Raw genomic sequence first — 21,695 nt, 5'->3', positions numbered from 1 at the left:
TTTTGGGTTTTATTGACCTTCTGCAGTCTATTTATTTCATTGAACTTAATATGTCTATCTCTATTAAATCAAGCAACTCTATTCTTAGCTCGTTTTCTTCTAAATGGAGGGTACATTTTTTGTTTTCCGTTTCCTGCGGGCATTCCATAGAAAGTTGTATAGCATCTTCCTGTGATACAGTCTCATCAATTTCATCCTGTGCCATCTGTTGCTCTGTCATATGGGAACTCACTGGCCTATGACTTCTCAACATTGACTGCATCAGAATTTCAGCAGTTTCCCGTTCCTTCCCTTGCTGTCCAGCTTCAAGTGAACGTTTATACTGGTCTCCTGTGGAAGGCTCCAAAAATATCTCCCTATGGCACCTGATCAATTGCTTCCTGTTCCACTGGTTTCCCAGTAATTTGGAGGTCCATTGCTCTATCCTGCTGTGGTGCTTTCTGAATTAGATTTCCTACACTGAGTCCTTCACTTTGAAGGTACTCCATAACCTCAGTTTCTATTTCTTTAACTTCACCATTACTAATCTCCTTTTCTACTTTTCCTCTTTGTCTTCTTATTTTTTGTATTGTAAAGTTTTCCATGACCTGATTCCTTTGTCTGTATTTCTCTTCAAATATCTTTGGTGCTGCTCTTTTTTGTATTGATTAGCTTTGCTTTCTCCTTTGCATAAATATTGCACCATATTAAATGTCTTTTTCTTTCCCATGTCCATATTTCTTCTTCAGATGTCTTCTGATCTTCCTGCTCCTCCTTAATTTGGGGACTTGTTTCATCAAGCTGTGATGTAACCTGTTAGACCTTCTACACCAAATCCTTCACTTCGCAAGCATTCCATAACTTAACTTTCTATTTTTTTAACTTCTGCTTTACTGATCTTCTCTTCTACATTCCCTCTTTGTAATATTATTTTTTATTGTGAAATTTTCCATGTCTGGATGCCTTTGTCTGTATTTCTTTTCGAATATCTTTGGGGCTGCCTTATTTATGTTGATTAATTTGGCTTTCATCTTTGCATAAATATTGCACCATATCAAATCTCTCTTCCTTCCCCATGTCCATATTTCTTTTTTATACTTTTGAAATATCTCTAGGTTTTGTTGTTTACATTTTCGCACTTCCTGAGATGCTTCTTTTTCTAAAGAGATCAAAGTTTCTTGGTTTATATACTGTTTTTCACAAATCTGTTGTATTAATGACCATAGCATCTTCAAATTCTGTTGTGGTGGGAGTCATCCCATTAACTACAAAGGCAACAGTCATCTGGAGGTGCCATCACTTAGGCAAGGGACACATAACCTGCATCATAGTGTGGGCTATTATGCCTTCCCCATGCATCTGCATTTGCTCATTGAAGGCTCCTGCCATGTGGTGGCTTGGAGCATCACACACCCACCCCTAAACTGCATTTTCCACCCTTTTCACCAAAGACATGCAATTGTATATATGTGGCTATGCCTCTCTGGAACTGGAACACACATCCTCTGTGCCAGTTCCAAGAATGCAATCTGTTAATTAAATCTGGGTCATCTAAGCCACATTCAAGGCTCTACTCCACTAGAACTGGCTAGCAAAGCACAATGATATGAACAACTCAGCACATGCTGAACAGCCTCTGCTAGACATCAGACTGGAGAACAAGATTCGTCTGGTTTGGGCAAGCTCTAAAAATAAGCACTGCATCAACAAATACATATTTGGTCTGCAAACATGGTACCATCTAGTGGGATAATGTATGTGAATACACAAAATACTAAAATGATAAAGTGAACCTTATCTTTTGAGTACTATTTCTTGCATAATAAAGTCAGAACAGATTCAATTTTAGAACTAGATCTGTCTGCTAATGAAGCCAAAACCACCCAGGCTAAGACCTTTGATTTATTTTGCTTCATATTGAGTTCATCCTGCACTGTTTCTAGCTGCTTTTACTGACCTTCCTCTGGTGCTGAAGAGAAAAACAGATAGTTCTGGGCTTGCTTGCTATTGAGGCAAACATCATTGGATGTAGTTATTCCTTGGCGTGCTCTGTTGAGCATTTTCTTGCTGTTTTCCTTTCATTGCGTGTAGTTATTCCTTGGTGTGCTCTGTTGAGCATTTTCTTGCTGTTTTCCTTTCATTGCATGTAGTTATTCCTTGGCATGCTCTGTTGAGCATTTTCTTGCTGTTTTCCTTTCATTATGTGTAGTTATTCCTTGGCGTGCTCTGTTGAGCATTTTCTTGCTGTTTTCCTTTCATTATGTGCAGTTATTCCTTGGCATGCTCTGTTGAGCATTTTCTTGCTGTTTTCCTTTCATTATGTGTAGTTATTCCTTGGCATGCTCTGTTGAGTATTTTCTTGCTGTTTTCCTTTCATTGCATGTAGTTATTCCTTGGGGTGCTCTGTTGAGCATTTTCTTGCTGTTTTCCTTTCATTGCATGTAGTTATTCCTTGGCGTGCTCTGTTGAGCATTTTCTTGCTGTTTTCCTTTAATTATGTGTAGTTATTCCTTGGCGTGCTCTGTTGAGCATTTTCTTGTTGTTTTCCTTTCATTGCATGTAGTTATTCCTTGGCATGCTCTGTTGAGCATTTTCTTGCTGTTTTCCTTTCATTATGTGTAGTTATTCCTTGGCGTGCTCTGTTGAGCATTTTCTTGCTGTTTTCCTTTCATTGTGTGTAGTTATTCCTTGGCATGCTCTGTTGAGCATTTTCTTGCTGTTTTCCTTTCATTATGTGTAGTTATTCCTTGGCATGCTCTGTTGAGCATTTTCTTGCTGTTTTCCTTTCATTATGTGTAGTTATTCCTTGGTGTGCTCTGTTGAGCATTTTCTTGCTGTTTTCCTTTCATTGCATGTAGTTATTCCTTGGCGTGCTCTATTGAGCATTTTCTTGCTGTTTTCCTTTCACTGTGTGTAGTTATTCCTCTGTTGAGCATTTTCTTGCTGTTTTCCTTTCATTGCGTGTAGTTATTCCTTGGCGCGCTCTGTTGAGCATTTTCTTGCTGTTTTCCTTTCATTGCATGTAGTTATTCCTTGGTGTGCTCTGTTGATAATTTTCTTGCTGTTTTCCTTTCGATGCATGTAGTTATTCCTTGGCGTGCTCTGTTGAGCATTTTCTTGCTGTTTTCCTTTCGATGCATGTAGTTATTCCTTGGCGTGCTCTGTTGAGCATTTTCTTGCTGTTTTCCTTTCATTGTGTGTAGTTAGTTATTCCTTGGCGTGCTCTGTTGAGCATCTTCTTGATGTTTTCCTTTCATTATGTGTAGTTATTCCTTGGCGTGCTCTGTTAAGCATTTTCTTGCTGTTTTCCTTTGTTATAATTAAGGAATTTAATGAGCTTTAGTGAGCTGCCAAGTTTTGTGCCTTTCTGCTGGAGCATTCATTGTAGAGATGCAGATGTTGGGACCTACATCTGTATTCATATCTTCTCATACATCTCCATTCTCCAAGACCTTGTTTAGCCAGTGTTACTAGTGGAACTTGCAAGTGGTCACAGCTTTCCACAGCTATGCAATGAGCCACATTGTGCATTTGGATTATTGTCTAGTCCTCTAAGGAACCCTTAGCTGCTCTAAGCTGTCATGAGTTCACAGTTACCATCTTAGCCAATAAATACCCGCTGTTTACATAGAACACTTGTTTTTTCTTATTAATAGTTCAGCATATGTTTTCCTCTTTAAATAATCTAATTATTACTACTTACCACCTCTCTCTCTACTCAGTACTTAATGTCTTACCGATCTTATGCTACAACTGCTTTACTAAAGTCTCCTCTACCCCAGTTTACCCTCCCCATACTTCTTTGTATACAATACCTCAGATGAAAAATATTTTTGCTTTTTAAGATTGTTATTATTACCTCTGTCGGGCTTGTCATGATTTTTTATCTCATTGTGATAATGTGGTTTATATGTGTCTTTGTTTTATTGTTCCATCTACTTGATATGATGCAAACTCATACTGTACTTAATACCGTATCATCTGTTGAATATATCTGTGTTATAATGTGTTGTATGTGGAGCTTTTCTCCCCAGGCCTCTGCTGAAAATGAGTACCTGCCCAGTCAGACTTTCCCGGTAAACAAAGGTATAATAAGTAAATAAATAAATAAATAAAAAATAATTCAGCATTAAATATAGTAATTCAGTGTTAGTATAGCCCTCTATAAGATAACCCATTGAGTTACAACCCTTCATAAACTAGTGCATATATAGCTAAATATTTCCTAACTAAATCCCTGAATCACTGGACAAAAATAGAAGGCCAGCCTGCTTGTCTCCCTTCTATTGTTAGCTTCTTATCACTTAGTATCCCCAGGCAATGCAGCAACTGTCTTATGCTCACAGATAATGAATGCTTACTCAGCACAAATGATGCTCTCTGTATGTGGTAGAAATGCTTAACTAATCTAAAGGCTTTTCTCTCACAAAAATCATAGACCATGAGCAACAGACACTTCCTTCACAGTCTAAACAAAATCACATTAAAATGTCTTTTGTTTAGCCTTTGAACAAGTCTTTTTTTATCAAAGCCTCATAGGTCTAGGAAGACTAGATCACCTAAGTCTCAGTGTAAGTCCAACATCTCGTCTACATCATGCACACTGATAACAAAGAGCCACCAAGAGTTAACTCACTTCAAATCTATTACTGTAAACCACTGTACTAATAAAATGTTTTAATGACAGATGAAGTTATAATTATGTACACAGATTCTCTATTCACTGTACTGGACAAAGTGCTTTAAAGACCACTTCACCTGATGAATATGACTATGATATGGTGGTGGCCCATGTGGGAGTGAATGACTTGGGACACAGAACCCTGAGGCACATGCAGAGGGGTATATCAGAACCCTCCATGCATATAACAAATACAAGCGAGACACTGGTTCTGAATGGCATCCTTCTTTCTATAAGAATGATACCTTGACACGAGGAAAAGATAATTGGCTTGAACAATTGGTTAAGTAATTGGTGTCATTCCAGGGGGATCCAGAAGGTGTTGGCATAGGACAAAATGCTTGACAGTCCATCTTGCTTTTCCAAAAGATGGCCTGCACCTCTTGTTCAAGGGCTTCTACATACTGGCTAAACCCTTGTTGCTTTCATAGTGCCTTTTTGAGGTAGAGTCTAGCTAATGAAGATTTAAACATAGTCAACATATCTAAACCTAAAAAGGATCAACATAAGCTGGCTTTGTTCAATACCAGAAGTCTCAGCAACAGAGTGCCTAACCTTGAGGTACTCCTGCATTTGGACAGTATATGTGTAATTACTGAAACATGGTGTTTAAATATCCAGAAAGAAGTCTTACTATACCTGGGGTTTGCATCCCCAATTGCAACTTTGGTAGGGTCATATCATTATTTTGTTAGAAACCATATCATCTCTAGACAAGTTCCCAGAGACCTGAAAATGGAACTTAGTGAACTCCAAATCACAGCAAACAAAACAATCAGTTTATCATCTATTACAGGACACCTTCTATGTCCCTTAAAGTTTATGCAAGGTTCACAAACTAACCATTTATAAGAACTCCATCATTTTAGGAGAATTTAGCTACCTCTCAATTAACTGGAGTACGTACATTTCCAAAGTAGGATATGTTCAGAAATTATTGGCTCTAGTAATTAAAAACTATGTGGATCAGCTTGTTTCAAACTGAACTGGAGGGCAAAATCATTTTGTATCTAGAAGTTACCAATACAGCTTCTTCATGCACAAATCCCCTGTAACTTCCTCTCTAGGTAAATTACATCACTGAAAGGCTTCAGATGCATAAATCTCATAGAATTCTAAGATGAAGTCTTAAAATTCACTTGTGGCAACACCACCACTGTCATTGCCTCAGCAGAAATGTTCGCAGAGGGATTTTATTCCAACTTAGATAACTGTGTAATGTCAGTCCCATCCAGATCCAAATATAATGGGAAATTTAAATGGAAGCTACCTGAGCAGTCCGCTAAAATAAAATCTGAAATAAAGGATACAAAACTTATACACCAAATTAAGGACAATGTCAGAAAGTTGACTAAAAATCTAAAGAAGACCATTAAATCTACCAAACCAGCCCATGAACTCACGTTAGCATCTGAAGCCAAGGACAATTACAAATCCCAATCTAGTTATGATAGAAAACTAAGAAACAACACCCAGCATATCACAGAACTCATACAAAATAGCAGAATCTACTCAGACCCTGTGAATATTGCTAGTATACAAGCAAAGAAATTCAGTGCTCATTTTGCTCCCGAGATGACTATCCAAAGCCCATCTAAGAGACCCTCCTATTCAGCCCATGTCCTCTGTCGGCTTGTAGTTTAATAATCCATTTACCTTCCTCTTTCTCAGTGTAGTTCCCTATATCTCCTAGCCTCACTGTAGGTTCATAGGTTCATAGGTTCATACTAGGCTATCTGCCCTAGGGCATTTATAAGCCTAGCCAGAATGTGTTTGGCTTTCGCCACCCATTTTAAATTTATTTTGCTATGCCCTTTTTCGAGGTTGTAGGTTCAGAGGTTCATACTAGGATGTAATAACTCTAAAACTAAAAACTTAAAACTATGTGTTGTATCATTGTGGATAATATGTCTAGCTATTGCATTATCCTCGTTCTCTGTACTAATGGCATAGACATGTTCTCTAATTCTCTCTCTCAAAATCCTATTCATCTTTCCTACATAGAAACTATTGCATTTATGGCATATAGCTAAATAAACCACATTTCTTGACCTACAATCTGTATAATGATGGAACTCTTATTTCAAATGTGTATCAGGATGTGTATCAGGATGTATGAAGCTGTTGGTGTTAGCTATGAAACCACATTGGTTGCAGTGGCGACAGAAAAAAGTCCCTTTCCTGATGGAATGGAGTCCTTTCTTATTGCTTTTCCTCATAACACAAAATCCGTTTCAATGATTTAGTGTTCCTGTAACTAAATCTCGGACCTGTGCCTACTACTTCCTTTATCTGTTCGTCTAACAGTAACATACCCCATCATCACTTCCATCTCACGTTGGTGAGAAAGCCATTGAAGTAGTGGAGACACCATCTTTAGATGTTGAACAAACAGATACACAGGTTTCTTCTTTGAAGGAACCGGTGGTTAGAAGGAAAGTAAATATGCAAGAATCAGTAGCAGCGACGTCATCTAACGACCTTTCATCGCTCCATTTTCCGTTGCCGTTCCGACCCACAAATCAGCAGCCGTGGAGCCCACACTACACGGGGAAGAAACAGAAAATATCAGACGAGCAACATGAGTTTCAAAAGAAAACTTTGAAACCAGTCAACAGGACCTCACAGTAAATCTTTCAAAGTATGTATTAACATCTGCTGAGAAAGCAGTTTTGAATAAGGGACTGTCATTCATTCCATTACAAAATGTTGATGTCATTGATTTAATTGTTGATGTGAAGTGTTTTTCTAGAAATATTGCATTGTCTTTACAATATGATAATAGCAATAGTAATAATAGACAAAGTCAAACTTTTAGAAAACCATCAACGTATACACCTAATTTTCATCCATTATTAGATAGCTTTGAAAAGGCTTGTGAAAATGATTTGTTAGCCATGTTTCAATTGGATAGACAGCATTTGAAACCTGAGTTTTACAACTTGAATAAAGATGAAAGGCAAGCTCTGAAAGCTTTACAGAATAATGATTTGATTGTTATCAGACCTGCTGATAAAAGGGGAGCGGTAGTTGTGTTAGATCAAGAATATTATTATTCTAGTATATGTGCTATGTTGTCAGATTTGAATACGTATAGTATTTTAACTATTTCTAAGTTAGATAGAATAATCAAGGATGTTTATGATAATTTGTATGATATGTTGATGTGCAATATTATTGATGGTGACTTATATAAGTACTTTCTTATAGAGAAACCCTTTATACCTACTTTTAGGGGTCTCCCTAAGATACACAAAACACTAGAGGACCCTCCATTCAGACCAATTGTCTCTAGTAGAGGTTGGCTAACCGAATCTATATCTATCTATATAGAAAAGCAATTGAGACCATTGGTAGAATCAACTAGTTCAATTTTAAGGGACACTCAACGGTTTTTGGAAACTCTTTTGCTTTACAATGGCATTAGTTATATGAATGGGTCTGACTACATGGTTATGTTGGATGTTGCGTCACTTTTTAAGAGTATACCTAATGATATTGGTATAGATTACCTGAAATTATATTTGATACAGAAAGGGATGAGTAATGATAAAATTATTAAGATTACAATGCTTATGGACATAATCCTCACAAATAATGTGTTTACTTATGATAAAAGATATTTTCTACAGACTACAGGTGTAGCAATGGGTACGCCTTGTGCCAATTCTTATGCAAATCTTGTTTTGGCATATTGGGAACATACTTATATTTTAGAGCACATTTATTTTCACGTTTCATTAAGTATTACAAACGTTTTGTGGATGATGTCTTCCTCATATGGGGAGGAGATTTAACAACACTTAAGGATTTCATTACCCACATTAATGGAACGACAACTTTTCTTACTTTGACTGGGAAATGGTCCCAGAATGAGATTGAATTCTTGGATGTATTACTTAAGAAACATAATGGTTTAATTACTACTAAAATATTTAAGAAACTGTGCAGAAGGAATGCCCTGCTGCATCGAAATAGTATGCACCCATTGCACATACATAAAAATATTTTTAAGAGCCAGGCACTAAGGACTTCTCGTTTAGTAAGTGAAGATGACGTTTTTCACGAAGCTATTAGTGATGTAAAAATAGATTTTGTAAAGAGAGGATACCACCCAAGTGATTTAGAAGCAATGCAAGAAATAGAACGTGACAGTTCTGGTCAACCCTACATCAGGAGGGGAAGCCAGATACACAATAAACAAAGAGCTATTGCTACTCCGAGGGTAAATAGGTTATTAATTCCTTATACGAATAACAATAATAAAGTAACGGAGATAATTAAAAAGAATTGGGGTATGTTACTGTTAGACGAACAAATAAAGGAAGTGGTAGGAACAGGTCCGAGATTTAGTTACAGGAACACTAAATCATTGAAATGGATTTTGTATTATGAGAAAAGCCATAAGAAAGGACTCCATTCCATCAGGAAAGGGACTTTTTCCTGTCCCCACTGCAACCAATGTGGTTTCATAGCTAACACCAACAGCTTCATACATCCTGATACACATTTGAAATATGAGTTCCATCATTATACAGATTGTAGGTCAAGAAATGTGGTTTATTTAGCTATATGCCATAAATGCAATAGTTTCTATGTAGGAAAGATGAATAGGACTTTGAGAGAGAGAATTAGAGAACATTTCTGTGCCATTAGTAGAGAGAACGAGGGTAATGCAATAGCTAGACATATTATCCACAATGATACGACACATAGTTTTAAGTTTTTAGTTTTAGAGTTAATACATCCTACAGTGAGGCTAGGAGATATAGGGAACTACACCGAGAAAGAGGAAGGTAAATGGATTATTAGACTACAAGCTGACAGAGAACATAGGCTGAATGAGAGGGTCTCTTTGAAACCATTTCTCATGGACCGTGCTCTGAAACATTGATTCTTAGACCTCATATATTGTTTTAAACATTGACTGATGTTTTATTTGTACACATGTATGTGTTTTATATTGTTATTAGTATAAGTTAGTATTCACAAGTTAAGTTTATTAAGTTCATTAAGCTTATCGGTAATGCCCGAATGTGGGATTGTGTCAAAGGCCTTTGCCAAGTTAAGGTATGCTGTGTGCACAGATTTGCCCTCATCAATGGCCTTGGTCACACTTTCAAAGAAATCCACCAGGTTTAACAGCCATGATCTGCCCTTCATGAAGCTGTATTGGATAGAATCCAGGGTTTGGAGTTCACCTATGTCTTTATGTATGAGGTCCATAATGATACGTTCCATGGCCTTACAGATGAGGCTGGCCAGACTTATGGGTCTGTAATTTAGCCTTAGGCACTTTGGCAACAAGAAACAGAGCAAGACGGAGAGTGTGTAAGAGACAGAGAAAAGTGAACATGTCAGAGCAGTCATTCTGCTAGCTGTTAATAAACTTTGCTGTCGGTGAAGATCTGGAGTGGTGGCTAATGTCCAGTTGATCAATGGTCAGGAAGTCAAGTTCTATGGTGTCACAGGCCGGGATGCTTGTAGCATGAGTACCTTAAATTTGACCAGAAGTTAAAGATCTCTGCCAGTTCCATGGTCCAAAGGGATAAAGCCTTGGGTGAGGCGTTGCCAACCCTGAAACAGCTAACAAGTTGGGTGGGAGGGGCCAGCAAGGCATGTTGGGAGTGAGCAGCCAATGCTGACTCAGCAGTCCTGGGTGGAATCCAACAAAGCTGCAGTGGAGGATGGTTGTACAATGCACCATGTGGGCTGGGGATGTGCCGTTACTGCTGCCAAGCTCAGTTTGTGCAGTAACATTCAGAAGTGCACATGTGGCAGCCTGCACATAGTTGGGTAAAGTATGATGGAGAAGAAGACACAGCAAGGCTTTGCATATCTGAGCATGCATGACATCTCCCAAGTGAGATTAGGTATATATAGGGGAAAAAAACTCATTGCTGGCCTGAATGACAGCCATACTTCAGTAATTTCTGGTGGATGGCCAAATAGTCACCCAAGTGCATGCAAAAACAAAATAAAAAAATGTTGAGCAAAACTCTAACAGCCACCCTACCCTTTTTTCAGTGTGACAATAATGACTACAGATTCAGAAATGTTTAAGCATCTGGGTGTTGAGTGCAATGATATGGGTTGTGGGATGCACAAATACCCACACAGTGAGCGGTATATCAGTGTGTCCTTGTGTACTGGTGTAATGGTACCTATTTGTATTGACATGGGTATATGTACAGGGTCATTAACCATATTGATGGTGTAATGTTTTGCTGGTGTGCATGTCATAGAATTATTAGTCATCATGAAGTCCAGTGCAGTGAAATGGGTTTCAGTGAGCAGTTAACAGACCCTACAACAGGTATTGTTCACACAGCCTCCTATGTGGCAATGGTCAGGAAAAGCTCTACACTGAATGCTAAAAACTCCTCTCTCCACCAGTCCAGTATTAGAACAATCTCATAGTGTTATGCAGCCATGAATTCCCATTTCGCCTATCCACTTCTGGCAGCAGATACTGGCTAAAACTTTCTACTTATAAAAAATTAAGTCATTTTTTATTTTTTTTTTTTTAATTTTCTTTATTATATTTGGTCATTAGATATTGGCAGCAGTCCAAAGTTAAGTTGTAAAACTCTTGCTTTAGTGACCTTGTTGGTCTAACTTTATCTAGAACTATTTGAATCACTTGTAACGTTGCAATTAATCTATTAGGTATTTTTTATTACTGTTTGAAAATAAAGGTCTATCTGAACAGAGTTTGATATACTGTTTGACAATGTGCTTTGAAACAAGGGAAACTCTCATTTCAGTGTGACACACAGAAAAAAATTGCCAATGATAAGTGGCAACATTTTTCTTCTGCTGCAAGTATTATTAGTTATGAAAAGTCTAACTTTAAAGGTTGTAAAACAGGTATGCTTTATCAACTCGGAAGATAATACTACCTAGTATAGTACAAGTTATTTTTTTTACCTCAGAATTAAATAACTTGGAGGTAGAATTTATTCAAACAATTAACATAAGTTAAAACAAAAGGCTCTCCCTTGATTTTAACATTTAGAACTTATACTTACTACAGATTTCAGCAGGAAACGTAAACATGAAAAAAATGCTGGCACATAGCTAAGTTATTATTTTGTCATTGATAACTTAGTTAATGTTTTTAGCATTTAACTAAATATGCTAAGTAATTGCAGTGTAAATATTGTCAATGGTACATTAATGCTTGCCTGTCCATGGTACATTAACACTTGCCTGTCCATGGTACATTAATGCTTGCCTGTCCATGGTACATTAACGCTTGCCTGTCATGGTACATTAACGCTTGCCTGTCCATGGTACATTAATGCTTGCCTGTCCATGGTACATTAACGCTTGCCTGTCCATGGTACATTAACACTTGCCTGTCCATGGTACATTAACGCTTGCCTGTCCATGGTACATTAACGCTTGCCTGTCATGGTACATTAACGCTTGCCTGTCCATGGTACATTAATGCTTGCCTATCCATGGTACATTAACGCTTGCCTGCCATGGTACTTCAATGCTTGCTTGTCCATGGTACATTAATGCTTGCCTGTCCATGGTACATTAACGCTTGCCTGTCCATGGTACATTAATGCTTGCCTGCCATTGTACATTAACGCTTGCCTGTCCATGGTACATTAACGCTTGCCTGCCATGGTACATTAATGCTTGCCTGTCCATGGTACATTAACGCTTGCCTGTCCATGGTACATTAACGCTTGCCTGCCATATTGATGCCACTTCCTTTATAAGCCAGTTAGTTTCTTCACAAACAAAAAAATGAGTGTCTTTCCATCAGCAGCTTATTAAAACAGAGAGCTCAGATGTCCCAAACTCTATAGCAGTGACATCTGTCTTTTTATGTTGCAATTACTGACATGTTTTCCATCATGACCGGTGCCTCATGACGGAGCCTTCAAGGTGCCATCTCGTAAAACTTAACTAACTCCAAATTTGGAGAAGCACAGACAACCTGTATAGGGCCAGGAGAAGATCTAAAGGTCATCCTAGCCCATCTTATGTCTTTTTGAGCATTTTTCCTGTTATTTCTAAGTAGCAGCAGTTAGGGTATTATCTCTACACATAGAAAGACACAAAGTCTGTCACCTCAATAAAATGAAATTTCTTCTGTTTGCATGATTGAGATGGTCACAAAGGTAAACTTTCAGAATGAGGTCATCCACCCCAAATCTCAGAAGTAACAAGATTTCAAATGATTTTTTTTTCCTTCACAGCCTTGCAGCTAACCATCAGCTACTACAGTTTCTCTCTTCATTCATTGGGTTTACCAGACCCACCTTATCATCTCTTGGGCTTAACCTAGCCCACATCTGGGGCTGGTGAGGAGAATGCAGCAGCATTATCCTGCTAACATGGATTGTGCGCTAAACACCCCTACTACCAGGTGGGTGGATGGCATAATGGTTAAGGTGGTGCAGGGTTTGATTCTCATATTGGGTAACTGGCTAGGCTTAAAATAGCCCACAAAGGCAGCTAGCCTAGTATTAATCTATGAACCTATGTGTGTGCTAACCACTACCACCTTGTGTGTGCTAACCCCTGCCACCATGTGTGTGCTAACCCCTACCATCATGTGTGCGCTAACCCCTACCAACTTGTGGTGCTAACCCCTACCACCTTGTGTGAGCTAACCCCTACCACCATGTGTGCCTAACTCTTACCACCTTTTGTGCACTAACCCACGCTACCTTGTGTGAGCTAATCCACACCACCTTGTGGCAGCCTTGTGAACTCCACAATGGCTGCCTTCTGGAAGTGCTTGTGTGCCTCTGAGCATGATCGACATCCTGACCAAGTGATATACTGTTTATAAAGTGGAACTCACCTGACTCTTAACGCTGTTATTTCAGTGAGCCTAGGCTGCCCCCCTCCCGTAGGATGAGTAAGCCGAACAATTCCAAATTAAATTATTAGCCTTTCTCTTCATATATCTTTATATACCTCTGCATTATAACCCCTCCAAAAATGAGATAAGTTATGTCTGGCACAGGTTTTCACTGTGTCATTGCTTTACTGCAAGTAACTGGCACAGAGTGGCAGGGATAGTGCATGACATAAGAATGCCAAAGAAACTGAAAGTAAGGTGTACAAAACAGTGGTGCAACCAGTACTACTGTATGGCACAGAAACCTGGGCAGTAAAGGCAGAGCAGGTGAGTAAGCTAGAGGTGATTTTATTTTATTTATTTAAGATGGAGATGATATGCCTGAGACAGGTGGTAGGATGCACACTGTGGGACAGACTAAGAAATGAGGACATAAGAGCAGAAGCCAAAGTAGCTGCAACCGCAGAAAAAGTCAAAGAGAACAGATTACAGTGGTTTGAGCAGATGTGCAAAAAAGTAGAAGACAATCTGGTGAAAAAGATTTGGGACAGACAGGAAAAAGGGAAGAGAAAATTAGGGTGTCCAACATAGAAGTGGATGGACTGTGCAAGTGAAGACCTGCGACAGTCAGGTATGAGTGTCGAAGATGGTAGGAGTGTGGCATTGAACTGAGAAACATGCAGACAGTTGACACAACACCCCAACCCCATGTGGAAAATGAGGAAAAAGGGGTTGATGATGATGATGATTATGATGAGGGGGTTGATAATGATGATTATGATGAGGGGGTTGATGATGATCATTATGATGAGGGGGTTGATGATGATAATTATGATGAGGGGGTTAAAAAAGTGCAAAAAACAAAATAATCCAAGCAACCAGGATGAAACAGCAAATAATGACCTCCAAAGAAATAGCGTATCCAAAATTTATTTATCCAAAGTCTTGTTGACGAAAGCGGATAAATAAATTTTGGATACGCTATTTCTTTGGAGGTCATTATTTGCTGTTTCATCCTGGTTGCTTGGATTATGATGAGGGGGTTGATGATGATGATTATGATGAGGGGTTTGATGATGATCATTATGATGAGGGGGTTGATGATGTAGATGATTATAATGAGGGGGTTGATGATGATCATTATGATGATGAGGGGGTTGATGATGATTATGATGAGGGGGTTGATGATGATGATTAGGGGGTTGATGATGATGATTATGATGAGGGGGTTGATGATCATTATGATGAGGGGGTTGATGATGATGATTATGATGAGGGGGTTGATGATGATGATTATGATGATTATGATGAGGGGGTTGATGATGATGATTATGATGATTATGATGAGGGGGTTGATGATGATGATTATGATGAGGAGGTTGATGATGATTGCTTTACTTTAAAATACAACATAATCCAGTGAGACTGCACCATCAAAAATATTCAACTGTATACATGTTTTTTAACTTGTCATTAGATTGTGCAACCTTAGAGTTGGTTATATTAGTTATAGGAATAGAGAAGGCAAAGGTCCCTGCATGAAGATGTAAAGAACTCCCCAGCCCATTATGTTTTTGTTTTTTTCATACCTGTTGAACAGAATGGCTTTGATGGATTGAGTAACACTTTACGTCAAAAATTATAACATAAACCATAGTCCTGAAGTGAATGTCTGACTTTTGTGCCAGAGGTTCAGGTTGTTGCCAATTATGTCTGACCTTGAAAAGTCTGTTGAAATTGACATGGCTAGTAATTTCATTCTATCACTTACCACTCGTGGCTGATGGCCTCCTGTGCTGTAATTCTCTGATCCTGGTCAACATCCATTAAGCGACCCACAAGATCTTTGGCTGCAGAGAAAAATAAAATAAAAGAATGCACTTTGGGTATGTAACTCTTGTTTTCAAAATGCAAGGCTTTTGTGTCTGAAATGTAATTCAAGCAATGTTGCACTTAAACATCTACTCAGTGCATTTTTTATTTTGTTTTTGCATAGGAAATCACATAAGGCAATAACTGATAAATTAAAAGCATCAAATGCCAATCCATACATAATTCAATGGATAAACACAGAGTACAATAAGTCAAGATGGCAGATGGGGCTTATATGTCTATACCAGTAGGGGTTACCAGTGGTCTTCTACAGAACTCTTTACTGTTTGGATTATTCTTATCACACATAAAAAATTTGAAATAGGGAAATGCATAACCACAAACGATTATGAGTGCAAACTATATAACAATTATTTCAATGAAAGATGTTGAAATTCCCAAAGATATTTGACAAAAAATATATGGCTAGAGTAAGTACTGCAAATGATCTTACGTTTAAAGTCCATAAATGTAGCACCATGAGAGTGAGGAAACACGGCATAAATCATAAATACAAAACAAATGGCCAAATCATTAAAAATGACACCTTTGTTAAAGATGTGTGCACAATAACAGACAGCAGTTTAATTAATCTTTACAGGTTTATATTCTCTGAAAAAATGGAAATAGCTTTCAGTTAACACAAAACATTATCTGAAGGGTTTGAAACATTGATCAGTGTTGACCAATATGTGTGTGTGTGTCTATCAAAGTCATGACAACATATTTAGTAGCTTTTCGAGTATTCCTAGTCAGTCCAGGGACATCACTGTACACTTTATACCTTGCTTATTTGATCCATTTCAGAATGCAGCACTGTGCATTGTAGCTTACCTCTCAACCTCTTAGCACAAGAAATCTGGACAAAATGAAAAATTATGGGCGGGGGGACAAAAGCCCAAAGACAGTGACACATTTTAAATATTGCCTGTATAAACTCAGAAAGTTGCTAAATAAAAGATTTAGGGTTGTCATGCATTTTCTGAATGACATAAAGTCTGAAACTTAAATATCTGTCATTATTTAGTGAATTCAGTCCTCACTGATTTGCCAGAGAACCACAAATTTTATAAGGAACGGACCAATCTATGAGGAAAAAATCTGGACATTTTGTGAAAATATGGACAGTTAAGATCTATGCACCGTAGGCTTCAAACAAGACACCTGGAAAAATATGAGAAGTACAAAGATTCCTCATTAAAAAAATAGAGGGTTGGAAAACTTGAGTTGTTCAGAAAGAGATCAGAGGCAAGCCCAGGTCATGGTTGCAAAGGTTCAGCAGATCAGCCCACCCATCCAGTTAACAGATGGAAATACATACAAATAAATAAATCACATTCTATTCCTTACAGGTTTCTCAGAGATGGTGTCTCTCCGATTCATTTGGCAACTTGTGATCTGGTTCTAACTGAAAGCCTATGTTTAGAATGCACTAGCAGGGAGTGCTAATATCAGAATGAAGAACCCAATGCTAAAACTAAATATCAATTAAAAAATGACAGATAAAATGCATGCCTTCCAAGATTATGGAATATGTTTTAATTTGCAATAAGATGTCTGTCATAATCATGACATAGTTAAACACAGGAAGTTGAAAATATCAATATTAATATATAAGTGTAGCAACTGCCTTATGTACACAGGCAACCCTCTACTACTACCACCCAGGAACACAATATGTGAGAGATGCAATCACATTGAGAACCTAGAATCCTTGCTGTCTCAGTCACAAGCCAGTACATCTGGCACTGAGAAGGTTGTCTGTACAAAAACTACAAACACTACACCTCTGACACCACCCACATCTGTACAACACACTCCTACATATGCAGGAAAGGGGGGGGGGTTCTCAACAAAAACATACCTAAACAAAAGAGACCATCGAAGCAAAACCACACACGCACATCGCAACTCACAGCACCAAGCATCACACATAGTATACATGTCTGTGACTTACAGCCTCTAAGGCCCAACCACAAACCCAACATACCAGTCATAGGAGACTCTATCGTGAGACACACAGATGTGCCCTTCACCAGGCTACACAAGGAAAAATTCACAGTAAGTTGCTTGTCAGGTGCTAGAATCTGCCATATCACACACACACTCAAGTCTCTTAACAACAGGTACTGTTATGACTCTGTCATAATCCATCTTGGTGTGAATGACTCGAGATGTACCTCTCTGGACCATATGAAGAAAGACATGATTGAGCTCGCTGAATATGTGTCCCAGGCAGGTATGTCCCTAACCTTAAGCAGCATCCTACCATCACCCAGAATGATGCCTCAGTACAAACAGAAAATGATTGACTTTAACAATTAGCTTAGTTTCTGGTGTCATTCCAAGGGAATCCAATACCTGAAAGCCTGGGAGGACATGACTGACAGACCATGATGTTTTGCCAGAGATGGCCTTCATCTGTCTCCCCTGGGCTTTAGGGTTCTGGCAAAGGCTCTTACCTCCCCCATAGTGCCTTTTTTAGGCAAAGTCATGAGCACAAAAGTACCAACATGAAAAATTCTTATAAACGAAATTTAAAGGTCATGCTGTTAACGCTAGGAGTCTTAGCATGAAACTGCACTCATTGCAAGCATTCCTTGCAATGACGGATACTGACATTTGTGCAGTCACTGAAACCTGGTTCAAAGCTGTAGAGAGCACCCCAACCTTACCAGGTTACTCATCCTACCATACTTTCAGATCCCAAATGGAGGGCTACAAAGCCAACGGAGGTGGAATTTCAATATTTATCAAAGAAATACACACCTCCTTGCTGGTCAGATGATATGACGCACAGGAGACACTCCAAGTGCAGTTAACTGCTGACAAAACACCTATTGAAATCACAGATAGCTAGCTACATACCTCCAACCATGACTCAGGACGCCCACTCCACCTATCTGGACTTACTTGAATCCATCAAGATTCAACCCTTTACCCTGATTCTGGGTGACTTTAACTACCCAACCATAGAGAGGAAGACCTATTCTAGCCCAAACATGAATGCTCAGAGATTCCTTGACTTCGTAATTGCCAACGCATTGGATCAGCTGGTCAACACCCCTACGAGAGGTGAAAATATCCTGAAATCCAGTGGACAATGAGACGATTATACTTCTATTTTTAGTAACACCAGCATGAGGGATAGTATCAAAAGCCTTGCCAGGCTGTTAGCAGCAAGCATGGAGTGACCACTTTCCACAGTGCTTGTAATCTGTTTAATGAGTCTCATGAGCCTATAATTACCGGGGTCTGTAGACAGGATAGTCTTAGGAGCCAGAGTGGTAGATCTCCTGAGCAGATGTCCAGACATCAAGAACAAACTCTGGGAACAGGCTGAGATCAAGCAGTTTAAGTAGAGGCTTGGATAATGCATACGAAGTCAGGCTGAGTTCGAGCAGTTTAAATAGAGGCTCGGATAATGTATATGGAGACATGCTGAGTTTCCTGACATAACTGACAATAGAAAGAGCTGGAGTTTGTCTTGGCACATGTAGCAACCTTAAGCTTGTTGCCTATGTTTTATATTTTCTAATGGCGCCCTTACATTCCTTGATTACATATTTCGCAGTGGTCTTGGGGCAAAAGGATGGGGATTTTTTTACACCTTTTCATTATTTCTCTTCTCTTGTTAGACAGTATATTAATATGGGAGTTCCACTTGAGAGGTTTATTCCTGAATTTACCATTATATTTAGGGTGGACAGGTACTGATGTTTCTATGTCGATGTTTAGATGTTGATAATAGCTGGAGGTGAATGTGGCAGCCCTTGCAGGTGGGTCAATTTGTGGAGGATTGCTGAGAATTTTGCAAAGGTCTTCCAGATGCTGAAGTAGATTCAACATAGTAAAGGCTCTAAAGACAACTGAATTTGATGGTGGAGTCCTACCACCAGGCCTGACTTCTGATAACTGACTTGTGATCAGATTTAACCAATGATGAGGAGATGTGGAGGGGCTTATAAGCAGGGGCTAGGTTAAGAATAAAGTCAAAGATATTAGAGATTCTAATGGGTAACTTTACAATTTGCTCCAGTACATTGCTTTTAAGAAAGTCTGGAATATGCTAAGCATATACATTTTTAGAGCTATAAATTTGCCAGTTAACACTTGGATAACTGAAATCATCTATCAAGAATATATTTTGTTTGATATTTAGCCCCTTGGTATTGTTAAATGACATTTTCATGATCTTTTGGGGACATTGGTGAGGATTTGTAGCTAGCAATGAAATAATAGATGGGCTTGTTAAGGATGACTTGGATCTCCAAGAGTTCCAAGTTAGTTTGTAGGTAATTTGATATGAGGAGATAATGTTTCTGACAAATACTTATAATTCCCACAAGAGTCTGAAATTGTGAGAGGTTCTAATACCTATGACAGAAAGAGTTTTTGCTGTGCACTGAAACTGTGGCTAAGTAATTACACAAATATGAACAAGTTTGAGTTGCAGGAGGGCCTCAAGTCCTGGCATCTTTCTATTTGGACTCATAGGAGTGTATTACCATCATGATGTTGTACAAATCTGACTTTGCTTTTGCTATGTGTGAATGCTTAGTAGGAGATACTGCCTAAAAAGGCACTATTGGAGCAGCAAAGGCTTTAAGCAGTGTGCAAAAGACATAGTGCAACCGGACATCTTAACTACCATCTTATCCCTCTAGGCCCGTAACTTATGCTGAGGCTGTAAAGAAAAGTAACTTTTAAACAGAGGTTTAGGAAGAGCTTTCCAAGTCAGATTTATAGTAGCGGAAGGCAACTCGAGAGCCACTGAGATTACAAGTATGACAGGGACTGGGTGGGTGGGAAATTTTGAAAACAGTAACACAACATCAGTCACAGAGCACTGACAGTTTCTAAAGATTAAACCTTTTGTTCTGATGATTTCAGATAATAAATGCTATTTCTCAGCTCCTCCCCCAAATCAACTATTTTTATTCTTTTTGCAGTAAGAGAATAGAAAACAAATATTTGCTAACTGCTGTACACAAGTACTTTTAAAACTCCAAGAAAAAAAAGCTTTAAAATAAAACAAATTTAAAGTAAAGCAAAAGACAATAATGGATGTATGCAAACCTAAAAGACGAATTTCCAAATAGTCACACAGCATCACAGAGCAATCCCAGCACCCAAAGAGTACAGTACTGTACATATATATGTATGTAATGTGTACACATGTATCTTTTTATGTAGTGTGTATACATCTACGTATGTAGTTTGTACACAAGTATATATGTAGTGTGTTGTGTACACATGCATGTACACAGTGTGTATACATGTATTATGTAGTCTGTACACAAGTATGTATGTAGTGTGTACACATGTATGTATGTAGTCTGTACACGTATATAAGTAGTCTGTACACATGTATATATGTAGTATGTATGCATGCATGTAGTCTGTAAACATATATGTAGTCTGTACACATGTATATATGCAGTGTGTACACAGGCATGTATGTATGTAGTCTGTACATGTGTATATATGTAGTGTGTACACAGGTATGTATGTATGTATGTATGTAGTCTGTACACATGTGTATATGTAGTGTTTACACATACATGTACAGAATTATTCTCTGTATAAATATGAGTCAGTAATGTATACACATGAATATATATACATGGGGGTAAATAGTGTACCATAGTGTATACACATGCATATGTACTATATGTTAGTGTGTACACATGTATGTACATACATATGTGTGAGTACTGTAGAGTAGTTTGTACACATATGTATGTATACACATGAGGTCATCCACATAAACATACCCAAACAAAGGAGATCTCCAAAGCAAAAGCACACGCAATCTCCACTGCCCTCCACACCGCATACTATGTATAGTCCACACACCTGTGCCTCACAACCACTAATGATTCACCATAAACCCAACATATTAGTCATTGGAGACTCTATTGTAAGACACACAGATCTCACCAGGCTGGATAAGGAGAAAGTCATGGTTAGTTATCTGTCAGGTGCCAGAATCCTCCATATCACACACACACACACACACACACACACACACACACACACACACACACACACACACACACACACACACACACAGAAGTCTCTCAACAACAGGTACTGTTATGACTCTGTCATAGTCCATGTTGGCGCGAATGACTTGAGATGCACCTCTCTGGACTGTATGAAGAGACACATGATTGATCTCGCTGATTATGTGTTCCAGGCATGTATGTCCCTAGCCTTAAGCAGCATTCTGCCGTCACCCAGAATGATGCCCCAATAAAAACAGAAAATGATTGACTTTAACAATTGGCTTAGTTTCTGGTGTCATTCCAGGGGGATCCAGTACCTGAT

The 21,695-nt window shown here is 38.5% G+C and overlaps 1 protein-coding gene across 1 annotated transcript in view; it reads right to left on the bottom strand.

Moving 5' to 3' along the window:
• Window positions 1-21,695, bottom strand: part of CAMKV (CaM kinase like vesicle associated) — a 1,209,710-nt gene that overhangs the window by 55,527 nt on the left and 1,132,488 nt on the right. The window contains exon 9 of the mRNA XM_044078939.1: window positions 15,262-15,340. Within this exon, the coding sequence (XP_043934874.1) occupies window positions 15,262-15,340 (79 nt within the window). The remainder of the gene's footprint in view (window positions 1-15,261; window positions 15,341-21,695) is intronic.

The sequence above is a fragment of the Protopterus annectens genome, chromosome 7.part1 (genome assembly GCF_019279795.1).
Source record: "Protopterus annectens isolate FY-2018-M chromosome 7.part1, PAN1.0, whole genome shotgun sequence".
Taxonomy (NCBI): Eukaryota; Metazoa; Chordata; order Ceratodontiformes; family Protopteridae; genus Protopterus; species Protopterus annectens.
This window is presented reverse-complemented; position numbering and strand designations above follow the sequence as displayed.